Here is a 13648-nt window from a genome sequence, read left to right as displayed (position 1 = left end):
AAAAAATTGGAAGTCCATTTTCCTTTGTTACTACCTGATTTTTAGAGGAACAAATCGTTTAGAGAAGTTACTGATTCTTCTCTAAACGAAGATTTATTTGTTAACGATTGATTCTCTAAATATTTTTAAACACCGGATCCTAGCAGACTCAACAATCAATCAAAAATTCCTGCGGTTTGATATTGATTTTCCTTAAAAAGTGTAGAGGTCTAAGATCTATCGTTATTCGTGTTGAAGCATATTTGGAAGCTCATGGAAGGCGATTTGACGATTTATTGCAGTTTAGAATCAAATCAATACATTTTAAAATGTCTTCATAACCTTTCAGAAACCTGCTGAGGGAAGGAAAGCTGGGGTGGGCTTCCTGTATTACTAACAGGAACACACTTACTAACACAATGTTAAACAGAAGTGAAGAGAGTATTGTTTTTCATGCTAAATTTAGTTTATTGATATTTTTACTGCAGGCCTGAAAGTATTTTTGCAACTGACCACGTGGAACTACTTATATACACTACGCAGTTAAGAAAGGTGCGAGCAATACTTCTGAATTCGCCAACACAATATGAAAGGGAAACATGCACACAATTTGTATTTTCATTGGTTCGTCAACACCATATTAAAATTGCATTACGATTTTTTTTTTTTTTTTTTCGTTCTACTGCATTGACAACAGAAAACGATAACAAAAGTATATATGAAGGAATTTACAAATCTGTAATTTTAGAAGCTATCGTGTTAACATTTTCGTAGTTTATTGAAATGACACTAGTTTTGATGTTACTCGAAGGGGACTAGGGTACGGACTCGCATTTTGAGTCGCGAATGAGTGATACCCGAATACATTTCTTTTTCTCTTTTTAAGTTTAATTTCAATTATCAAATGAAACTAAAATGAAAATGAAAGTAGCTCTGAAGTTCAAAAATATACTGAAAGTGCTTCTATAGTTATGAAAAAGTTATAGTAGAAAAGAACTGCGGCTGTAGAACAAATTTCAAGAAATTACATCCAAAAAACCCTGACTTCGTTATGTGATATTATGTTCTCATTGACTGATACTTTTGATTAAGGTATTAGAAATTGGTGTTTTTGATTAAGGTTAGAAAGTGGTATAATTAATAAAAAAATATTTAGCAAAAACGATGCTGAATTTAAATAAAAGGTATTACTATGATTTGAAAAAAAAAGAAAGAAAAGAAAATTATGACACGCAATTTTTTTTAACTACTATATGTTTCATCGAACTTCGTTGTTGTTGTTTCTTATGGCACTTGCTATGGACAAGCCCGCTGTTACGAAGACAGCGATTTAAGCCGCTAGGGGAGCGTCTCTTGTTTGTTTAGTAGCGCCAACTAGGGCCAAGAGTGCGAATTTGCTACTCACGCTTCACTCATTCGCTTGCACAACTCCTTTTTACAGGAGGGCACATTCACAGATAGAACAACCATGCCCAAACTGGGACTCAAACCCAGGACGTCCAGACCACGGGGAAGACGCGCTACCCCTGTACCAGGACGCCGGCAGAGCTTTTTTATTTCAACTCGACTCCTATCCTACGAGATTTGAGGCAAAAAAATAAAACATCCACATTGTCGCCGAGTGCATTCAGGTTTAAACATATTTCAAATATATATTATGAGCATATTAAATGAAACAGATTTTCGATTACTGAAATTGCCCATGTTCTTATATAATTCCAGATTTTTTTCAACTTGAATTTTGAGGGGAAATTATGGAAACTATTATTGAGCTATTATTGATTATTAGCTGTAAAAAATATTGTCAGTATACTATTAAAAGTAACCAAAGCGAAAGAAAAAGAAGTTCCTGACATTGTATTTCAATATATTATCTTTGAAATAGAAAAAAAAATCCATATTAATATATGTGTAATAAATATTACATGCGACAATACAATGGTATGTAACGATTATTTCGGTTATTGATATGGAACTTTAAAAAAATAAAATTAATTTTGTTATTTTAACATCCCGTTTTAAAGATACACTAGGACTATATGGGACGGACTTTGTAATTTCGGATCATGGTCAGATGACACTTGAGCTGATATCCTCCCCCTCTAAAATTTCGCACGATACCAACGGGAGATTGTTTCATCTATGATGTCTGATCTGAAGTGTGCTAGTACGGGGTTGCCGCGATGAAAATACATTCTATAACGATAACGATATAAAACGATTTTATTGCTTTCTCAGAGGTCCTGGCTATGTCCATATACACGACAATCTTTAGTGGAATTGGGTTTCGAGTCTGCAACTCGACATCCCCTAAGCTGAAAATTACTACTTGGCCCCTTGCACATTAATTCGTTTTTTAATCTATTTCTACCTAGGCACTTTTAGACATTAGCATATCGACACTATTCTTAAAATTTTTGATTTCGTGTGCTCCTTTAATATATTTTTAAATACATGCTGTCCATCCATTTACATCGTAAACTGTAACTGTATGATCCATTTACTTACGCTGCGTGTTTCATGACCATCGTCTGTTCCGCAATGGTTTCTACGATAGCTTGATTCGAATACATGTGAATAGGAGAGTTGTATTGCTTCAGGACGATCTGATTTCCGTTGTAGACGCCGAGGTCAGGAGTCGGAGTTCTGCGAGGACTAGATACGTTCGAAGAGGTGTGGGCTGCTTCGATTATAGCTTCTTGAACCTGCAAAGACAAAACCATTAATCCCATTTCTTGAAGGAAAATGATAAAATTGCAAGAAAAATGTCATTCTAGTTATTAAGCTTTTAGATTTCAACTTATTAAGCTTTTTGAGTCAAATTATTTTTGATAATACTTTTTCAATGACATGAAAGTCAAAATCCTTTGTTTGCTTTTTTTTCATGTAATTATCTTTGTATTCGTGTCGTCTTCAACTTCATACTCATCTTCTTCTTCTCATCATCATTTCCTCCTTCATCAGCCCATGTTCGATTATTTCGTTTTCATCAAGGAAAAACGCGACAGGAACAGAACCAATTTCGCCCGCTCAAACCTATACTTGCTCTTCACATTACGTACTTTATTTCATAGTCTAAAATTTTGGATTTAAATTTATACTTTCAAAAATGTCATTTTATCATATGAGAATATGATGTTTTGATTTGGAGTTTTTGAAGTCTCAAAATGCACAAGTAGAAAAATAAAAAAGTATGATTGTTGGAATTCATAAATTGTAATAATTTTTTATAATCGGGACCATAAATATGAGAAAATATTTTAAATCTCGACGTTTTATATTAGTTTCTGAATCAAAACATCTCAGAGTTTTATTAAAAACATCTTTGGAGAATGACCATGGGGCGAAGTTCAATCCTGTTTTTCAAAATGATTTTGATGTTTCAGTTTATTAATGCATTTTGTCGAAAGCACGATGATTTAAACATTCAACTTTTGCTCCCAAAATTTGTATTACCAAATAAATTGTTCTCACATGATAACTTGAAATTTGCAATAGCAGATTCCATTTTTCTTCAATATTGTTGGCCACAAGAAATTTTACTGCTTTTTGAAAGAAATCATATGTCTTAAAAAAATATAAATGATATTTAGATTAATTAACTTTTAAAATACAAATAATTATTTTTGCAAAAAAAAAAAAAAAAAAAAAAAAAAAAACTATTAAAAAAAAACTGGAGCCGAATTTCCCAAATAATATACGAGATGACATTTGTAAGAAATGCGGAAACACTGAAAGAGAATAACTCTTTTTTCCCAGACAAATAGTTCTAAAAGAGCGAAACTCAGAAATTTCTCAGTATGCATATTTCTTTTTTAACTAATATAATTTCATGAATGGTTTGCTAATGAGAGTTTTTTAAAAAATTTAATAGGTTTAAAAAACATCTCAAATAAACAAAATTAAGAACAGCCAATTGCATTTCCTTTATATGTTGGCCCATTATAGATCATTCTAAATGAGCCATTTACAGTTGGAAAATACGCTGCAGAAATGTCTTTCAAGCTAAATCTTTCATTTGAAGAATTGAAAATGAGTTTTCGGGGAATTTTATTAGTCAGTTGTATCCGAAAAATAATTTTTTTTAGCATTTTTAACCATGTTTACATTTTTAAAAACTGAACAAACAAGCAGATAAACGAGGTTTAAATTGTTTATGGCTTAATAATTTAATTAGAGTGATTTCGAAAACAAAAGCGATGCGTACGTGTCACAGAGTCAGTTTGGAACTATTACTGTGTTTTGAAATTGATAGAAATAACTGACTTGATAATATCCTTACCTTTGAAAGCATGAAGGGATCCCCTAGACGACCCCCTACATTTGGAGGAGTGTTCGTTCTCCTGCTTAGAGGATCAAATCGAAGGTAGGAACCAGTTGGGATGTCTTTGGTCACTTTGGCACCAGGCAGGATGAGAGGTATTGAACGGTATGGCTAAACAAGATAAAGAAAAATGAATAATAAATCCTTGGGGCAGACCGTGAACTATGATGTAAATCAGACTCACACAATTATCTGTTCAAAATGTTATCTTGATCAACTTTATCAACAAAACAGAAAGTATCGACATTTTCAATTTATAAAGATCGGAGACCGCAAATCAGTGGAGACTTCTGAAAAATGTAACTCGTGTATTTTTATATTTTCAGCTTTTTCATCAATGGCAGCATGTACGCTCATTAAGTAAATCATAGAATTTGTAATTCTGGTTTTCGATGTCTTTCGAAAATAATGACTATTTTATCGATTAATTCATCTTATTCCACATGTTATTACTTAGAATGCACGCTAACTGCTAATCTTATTACAATTATTATTCACAAAAAATATATTATGTATATATATAAATGTATGCGAATGTATATTTTTATACATTTCCATTGCATGAATCGTAACGCCGAGTGAGTCGATATTCGCTTTTTGAAAACATTCGCCAATCCATGCAATGTAAATATCAATCGTGCTTGAATGTCGATAGGCGAAATTTCGGACACCTCCATCGATGTTTCTAAATATTGTACCGTTTTTTTCTGTAATAAACAGTTTATTACAGGTTTCTGCATTATATCCGTACTTTGACTTCATGTCTCTTTTTATTACTTGAGAGCAGCATTTGGTACTTTGCTTTCCTGTACTTTTTTCCTTCCTCTCCAAGTTTTTACATAGGTTCAGTAATACCCTATATTTTTTACTATTGATTGGAAATGGTGGATGTTATTATTAGTATTATTTCTATGAACACCAGGTCCTACACGAAAACTCACTAGGGATCAGATTTCTCTGAAAGATTCCTTCAGTTTGAGGAGCACATTGTTGTATTTTACTCATAATATGACCAAATAAGATTGTCAGACAAAAATCTATTAGTAGCAATTACCCAATTAGTCAGCCCAAGCCAAGTGATATTAAGTTATAAATATGGTTTAATATCTTCGAATTGTTGTTGGTTGCTTGGTATGAATTAAATTCTTTGTGCTCTGGGAATAGATAAAGCACTTATGATTTCTAACTTTGTTGTTACTTTTCCTTTTGGGCGATTATAAACATCTTCACTCTGTAGCTGTTAGGATAGATGGCTATTGACAGTTCTAGTCTTTCGTCTTATATATGTTGCAGTAAATGTAATAAATTGATAATTATGTATAATTACCGAGGATTATTTGTAATTCTTTCATCACAATTTTCTAAAAAAGTGATTATGAATAATCACCGGTAATTATGAACAACACCAGATTAATCACTTTTACCATAGTACATACATTTCTGTATGCTTTCTTTCTCAAAGTTATAATTGGGAAAATCTCCCAACTCACCTGGTTTGTGATGTTATCTTTTTCCGTGTCACTGCTCGTCGTGCTGGTGTAGGACTCGGTGGAGCACCGCCTCTGGCGCTGCTGATTTCCGAAGTTTGTGGTGGGCAGGGGCTTGAAGAGGAATGCGTTGCCATCGACGGCGGGGCGGCCGACTTGGGGCACAGGTGAGGTAGGCGAGGAATAAGCTGCCGGTGAAGTAGGGCTGAAGAAAACAGATTGAATACTGTTCAGCAACGGATTGTAAAACCCTCCGCGCTTTTGCGCATGCGTTAGGATGGATTTAATCCGTCAAAATATAGGTGAAAGGAAAGTTGAAAGGAGGAGATGTTTCATTTACTAGTATCTAATAGGGGAAATCCAAGGTCAAAGGGAATACCGGAAATGCACTCATCGTTCCGCGTTTCACCCCTTAATGAGATGGAGTCATCGAAATGTGGTCGTCTCAGAATCTTTTGACGAACAGTATATGGTGATTCATATTAGTTTCAGATTTTACTTCAGTTATGAAAAACAGAAGGAATTTAATTAAGGGATTCCTTAATTAAATTCGACAAAATATTTAATATGCAATTTTACTAAATTTGATTCCTTTTAATAAGGTGAAATTTTGTAATCATTTTTCACTCAACTCTTGATGTATTAGAACTCTGAAATTTTGTATAGTTGTGCGTTAAGGTTTATATTACAATACTTTCAGAAATTAAATAATCGTCTCATTTCGATTAAATTTCTATTCCATTACGTGGCGCCATCTAGCAGTGAATTTGTGAAAAATGATTTTAAATCGCCATATTTTTTATGGTAAGGAATTATAAAATACATTGCAGGCAAAAAAAAAAAAAAATATTTTGAACAGACTTATATTAGTGTATTTAAAAAAAGAAAACATAATTTCTAATAATAAAAAAATATAGAGGATAAATTAAAATCTGAAAGTGCAAGACGCGGAAAATGATAAAAAGCGGAGATGAATATAACAAGAAAGAAAATTTCAAAACATTAATTAAAATTAAAAACTATTCTGGGATTAAAATTCCAATTTGCTTGCGAATTTGACAAACTTTTAGCATTACGTTTTAACATTTATATTTTTAATAAATAAATTATTTTCTATTTTCTTACTTTAAAAATAAAAGTTTACTTTGAAAAATCTTTCTTAAATTTATTACATGCTCTTGATTAATGGAGTTGCGCAACTAGGAATCAATTTTTAAAAAAAAACACCTATTTACAGAAAATATTGTCCGAAAATTCTAAAACTGTCTTTTTCTAACAGTAGTTATTGTATTATAGGTGTCTGTAAAGTAAAATAATCTTAAATACGAAAGATTATTCTACTGAAAGAACAAGTCATACATTTAATTTTAAGATACACTTCACAGTGAAATCGGTATGGTTTATATTCATCATTCATTAGAATAAAATATTTACCAAATTTTCAATTTATTACAGGCAATTATAAAGTTGCATATAATTAATTGAAAACTTGACAAATTCTTTATTAACTCGATAATTGTGCTGTTGGAAAAATTTGAAATAATTATTATATGTATCTCTATCTCAGTGAAATGTTTCCAGATAAATTATTGAACTTGCTTGTGCGAATCAAATTTCTTGGAAAAGTCTCAAGAAATAAAGATTATGGTCTTGGATTTGGAATTCGAATAAGGTTATATAACAAACGGTCATAACTATAACGGTCAGTAACTTAACTAAAACTATAACAAACGATCAATATATATATATATATATATATATATATATATATATATATATATATATATTGACCATTTGTTATATTTTTTCTCCTGGATCCATCATTGTTTTAGCATACACTCCAACGATGTACTTGTTAAAAGCTTTGAGGGATGGTACACATTATTATCATGTGAGAACATGATGTTGTTTTGAAGTTTGAAATCGCTTAGGCAATGAATATTGAAGCTCGAAATCGCGTAGGTGATAAATAAAGCATAAATGGCAGTTTTCATCATCATCTTTTAATCGCATATTTTTTTAACCTGCTTTTACCAGTATTGTATTATTATTATGTATGCATGCTTTGAAAGCAGATGCGTTTTTAAAAGGTTGACCTGCGTTTACCAGTATTGCTTTATGCTTCTTTGAAAGCAGATGCGTTTTTAAAAGGTTGACGTAGAATTATGACATCATAGCTGTTATTTCATCTCAAAATCGGCCGAGCTCCAAACCGGTTTAAAACGGTTAGTGACTTAATTTTTTTTTTTGGTCTTGTGACTATTTTAAGCTAAGTTTTTGCACAGTAGCTTCTGAGGATAAAGACCCCTGAACACCCGAGGGCAGAAGTCTGCTTTCTAGCTCATATGAAGAAGAAACACGCACACACTCGCTTGCACAACCCCTTTTCACAGAGGGCGGGGGCTCATTCACGCACTTCACAGATAGAACACAGGGTAGAGAACAACCATGCCCGAAGCAGGATTCGAACCCGGGAAGTCTAGATTACAGGGAAGATGCGACACTCCTTGGCCAGGACGCCGGCAATGACTTTAATTAATTAAGACAAATAATGACTTAAAAATAATAATGTTCTCGCAAGATAACTTGAAATTTGCGATCGTAGATTTCATTTTAATTTTATTATTATTTTGCTTTGTTTTTACCCAAATAAATTGTTTTAAAAAAGAAAAACTTTTTTTTCTTTTGTTTTGTATTTATACGTACAAATTGAGCCTTCTACTTTTCCCCTTTACAACCATCTTTTCTGCATTAATACTAGTGAATAGTTTAATGAATAAATATTTTAATTTCTTAGTTCCCTATCTATTGCAGAATTAGAATTTCACACTCATTAAACTGTGTCTTGTAACAAAAATATTAAAGCAACTGCTTTGCATAACGTAAACCAGCGGAAGTAGTCTCACCAAAACTTTCTCGCATACTCTAATAAACTGTTATGTCCTAGAACGTCTCACATGGCACTGGCGTACAATAGTTACAAAGTATGAACTTTTGGTTGGAATTTAGCAATTTTGCTGCCTCTACCCGATACCAAATTTTTGACAATTATATACTTTCTCTATACTAAATATATGAGAAAGTAAAAAAAAAAAAAAAAAAAGTAATTAACATCCAACTTAATTTTATCTTTGGTTGAAAAAGAGTTTTCATTTCAAATGCGTTTTAAAAGTAAACTTGTTCACATCCTTTGTTCCCTATTTTTCGAGAAAAGTCATTATAATTTTTTTTAAAGTGCATACCTTCGCAAACAATTATTTCAGTTTGAGGGATTTCAAAATGACGCAGCGTTGTTTCCGGAAAAGAATATTTTTAGATCGTTTCGAAACTCTGTAACTGACAGAAAGAGAGACGACAAATTTACCCGAAATAAATCATTTTGTCATCCATCAGAATCTTCGAAAACCCGGAATTCGAAAATAGAATGTGTTTTTCTTAAAACTTGCTTCTAAGAGTATGGAGATAGTTCCTTAAAGAATTTTTCTTAGCTGGTCTTCCATTTTTTTTTTTTTTATTCCACTGTAAAATCAGGGAAATTTAAAGCAGCTTGAATGTGCTTATAAAGTTCATATTCTGAATGAAGTATTGGATTTCTAAAAAAAAACAAAAAAAAAAACAAAACAATGGAATTTGTTTAATTCGAACGGCGCCTTATTTCTTATCGACATTAAGTCAAAATATCGTTTAGAATTCGAATTTTTCTTACTAATTAAAAAAAAAACAAAAAAATGAGATAAATTATTTTTTATTTCTGAATTGTTTTATTTAGTTAAATATGCCATATTGCAGCAATAGTAATCAATGATTTTTTTAAAGCTCTTAATTCGTTCAACGGTTTCGTCGTTCTATAATGTAGTCATTTAAAGAAGCAATAATTTTTTTTTTCATTTTTTAAAAAAGTTTGAACTTGTCAAGTGTGCTGTTTAATTTGAACTTTTATTTTACAACTATCCGTCTTTGGCGACCAGCTGGTCTGCTGAGGATATTGATTATATGCAATTTCGATAAAACCGCTTAGACATTATGTCCAATATTCTCTAAAATTATCAAGCATCAAAGCCGTTTTATTTTAACTGTCTTACATCTATCTGTTCATTGCGTATACGAAGTATGCTAATAAGCCAAGCCTCACGACATTATAGTGCTATTAAAAACGCAAATATCCAGTTCATTTATCTTCTAATTTTCTTGATATTGAATAACTTCACATTCTTATTTTTCATATAAACTACACAAATATTGAATTGAATTCCTCTTTCTTAGGTTTCAACAACGGAAGAAAATTACATGATTAAATATTAGACATAATAATAATCTTTTTAAATTACCTATTTAATTAATAATCTCGAAACTTTCATTAAAACCTTCTCTGTACTTAATAATATTTGTAGGAAAAATTTCATAGAATTATTTCTACAATTTGAATTTCTATAGTGTACAAACTACTCATGTGTTTCTCCTTCATTATTACAGGTTATATACTTGCATTAACATGCCTTTTGGTATTCGGAGCCTTTATTTCACATAAAAATGGCTGCCAACAAGTGTATTTTTCTAAATTTATAACAAAAATGGTAAATAAATAGAAATTGTAAAAATAAATATTTTTAAAATTATCCTCTTTGCTTTAAATGAAACTAAATGTATATCAAAACAGTTTTCCTTTTATTTTAATAAATATTTAAAAATGCTTACAAGTATATTTTACACATACACATTATGTGGCATTCACATACTTTGCCATGCATTCGATCCGGGTGTTTTTTTTGTGTGTGTGTGTGTGTGCGTGCGTGCATATTATCGTTTTGTCATTAATAGTAAATTTAAAAAATAAATAAAAATAAAATATAGACGAATTAAGCCTTAAACATTATCACGCCAGGATATTTTGGAATCCTTTCATTTCTTTCCTCGTAACTTTTTAGAAATTCATTTATCTTTCTTGAAAGATGAGAAATTGGATAGACTTTTGTTTACTATCGTTTATTGTTTTAGTTTTAAATTAGATAGTAAAATGAAAGACCAGCTATTAATCGAGCTTGGACAACGTGAAACTCTCCATTAAGCTGAACTAAGGATTGTATTAAGATTGGAAATATGATTTGTTTCAAGACAGAAAAGAGGGAAGTGAATTCCACATTTCTCAAACCGTTACTTTCAATTTTTATAAAATGCGATGTTTTGCTCATTTTAAAGAAATATACGGATTGGTTCAATCTAATTCTCAAGGAGTCGAATAACTTTACTTGTTTCCAGTGTAGTTTAGACGCAGTTAGGGTTTAGTTTAGTTTAGTATTAGTATTAGTAACGTCCCGTTTTAAAGCAACACTAGGGCTACTTTGGGACGGACCTGGGAGGATATTTGGCCCCGATTGATTTAATGTGCACCAGATCCGCTTACAGAAATGGTTCTTCGGTGAAATCGGGTCCCGAACCTGAAACCCTCCAGTACCGAAGCCTTACCACCAGACCACCGTGGTCCTCTTGAAAGATGAGAAATTCCAGGAGTTTTGCTTACTATCTGTCGTGGCTGGTTCGTGAGTGCTTTGAAAAAAATTAGGCAAATAGAAAACTTAACAGATTTATTTCAGATTCGTTCGAGTTACTCTGCTCAGTAACTCCTTCTCCACCAAGAGCCAACATTCGAATGACATCACTCTTTGAATTACACTCGCGCTAGTTGCCTAGCGCCATCTATGAACGTTTATTTTCTTAACGCTTCAAAATCCAATCACTACACTATCGATAATTGCGTTTCATAGTTTAGGTAATAAAATATGAGACCAGCTGTTATTTTTAGTCTAGGTAGAACTAAACAAATCCATTAAGCTGAACTAGGAACTATATAAAGATTAGAAATATGCTTTGTTGCAAACTCGGAAGGGAGACAAATGAATTCAACATTTCTCAAACCGTTACTTTCAGTTTTTATAAAATGCTATGCGTAGCTCATTTTAACGAAATATGCGGATTAGTTTAATCTAAATCTCAAGGAGCTGAATCTCTTCATTTGTTTTCAGTGTAGCTTAGCTGTGATTAGGGTATTGCTTAGTTATCTTTAGAATTAGCTAAGAGAATAAAAGAAAATGAATAGCTTACCGTGCTACAACTAATTTGAGCGTGCTGCCGGCCTTCACGATAAGGTCAGTGGCTTTCTGATGGGACAGCTGAGACGCATCTGTATCCCGAATCCTCAGAAGAATATCTCCTTTGCAAAGTTCACCTTCCGAAGGGCTCCCAAAAGTGATCTGCAAAGGAGACACATTCTTAATTATTTCAAAGAATAAAGATAAAATAAGTATTATATTTCAGAATTTTAAGAAAATAATGATTCGCATTGTCAATTCAAGAAAACAAAAAATCATTCGTATTTGCAGAATAATCTCTTGAAAATTTCTTCATTTGGAATTTTATCCTTTTTTAGAATACCCGAAGTGTATTCTGTTTGTTCACGCTTTAAAATACTTTACTATTTGCCATTTAAAAATACTAAGTTAAAATTAAGTTAATGTAAATTTTGAATAGAATTCCATTTTTATAAAGCAGTTTGATTACTGTTTTGTTTAAATGGATGCATCTTTCAACTTGTATCATTACTGATTTTATCATCCAAAAGTAAAATTTTAAAACAATCGAAAATATTGTGGAAAAAATATATTTGCACAATATATCACGTTTATAAGCGCCATATCTCTGTATTTACTAATAATAAAGAAGCATGTGTATCTGTCTGTGAGTGCTGATACTCGACAGGATAGACTGTCAGATCCAGATATACAAAAGAGTTTTTTTTTAAAATTTTAAATAATAAAAGTTTACGCAAAATTTTGATGTCTTTCAGCAATAAATCTAAAAAATATGGTTACGCAAAATTGACATTTAGGCCATAAAAAATTAAAATTATATTTTGATAATGCCAACTTATATTTTTATAAAAAAAACTTTAAAAAACTACAAAAATTCAGAAAAAGTTCTCTCGTTAATTAACGAGAGAACTTTTTCTAAATTTTTGTAATTTTTTAGTTTTTTTTTTTTTTTTTTTTTTTTTTTTGCTTTATTTTCAAAATACATTAAATAATTCTTTTTCAATGCCACGTTTAATCACTTCCCGCAACCCTTTCTGTTAATATTACTGTCCCCCTACCGTTCTGTTCTATTTCCGCACAATATATTAATACACACACATACACGCACATATTTATAGACTATCTTAAGGTTGTGATAAATATGTACATTATTAAGAAAAGTATAATTTTTCTTGAATTTTTTTTATTTGCCTTTTTTATTGTCAAGAGTAAATGTATTTCTTTATTATTGATATTAAGTTTTATTTTTTTATAATATAGATATTTATCTCAAATGGAGTTCACTTGAAATTATTTGCTTGATTTATGCACTCGTTATAATAATAAAAATGATGATAATAATAATGAGAAGAAAATATTTACAGCATCTATCTTAAGTTTTCAGATTCTGCATCTATCTTAAGTTTTCAGAAAATAAGTTCTAAAATTTTCAAAAAATGTTAAATATTTTAACCCCTTTACAAACAATGATGTACTTGAATTATGCATAAAGCTACAAAAAATATTTTATATTTAAATATATTTCAAAAACTAATCTAAATAATTAAGTCAAATCAGCGGTCTCAAAAAGTTTCTCAAATGTCTTTTATGTCATTAGAGGATTAAAATAGTTATAAATGTGTCGGAAAGGATGCCTTATCTATTTAGGATGTCAAATAAGTCTGTAGGAGAAGGGCGTAACTATTCATAAAACCAGAGGCGGACTATCAACTTAGAAATTATAAACAGTGAAAAAAATATTTATCAAGTAATTGAAATGAAAAGAAAGATAC

At 31.1% G+C, this 13648-nt stretch overlaps 1 protein-coding gene across 1 annotated transcript in view; it reads right to left on the bottom strand.

The window, feature by feature from the left end:
- LOC129968821 (PDZ and LIM domain protein 3-like) overlaps positions 1-13648 on the bottom strand; it is a 54794-nt gene that overhangs the window by 3520 nt on the left and 37626 nt on the right. The window contains exons 2-5 of the mRNA XM_056083091.1: positions 11890-12038; positions 5794-5995; positions 4262-4414; positions 2488-2684 (exon numbers count right to left, since the gene is read on the bottom strand). Coding sequence (XP_055939066.1) covers positions 2488-2684; positions 4262-4414; positions 5794-5995; positions 11890-12038 — 701 coding nt within the window. The remainder of the gene's footprint in view (positions 1-2487; positions 2685-4261; positions 4415-5793; positions 5996-11889; positions 12039-13648) is intronic.

Source organism: Argiope bruennichi, chromosome 5 (genome assembly GCF_947563725.1).
Source record: "Argiope bruennichi chromosome 5, qqArgBrue1.1, whole genome shotgun sequence".
Taxonomy (NCBI): domain Eukaryota; kingdom Metazoa; phylum Arthropoda; class Arachnida; order Araneae; family Araneidae; genus Argiope; species Argiope bruennichi.
Note: the sequence above shows the minus strand (reverse complement) of the source record. Positions and strands in the feature narration are given on the sequence as shown.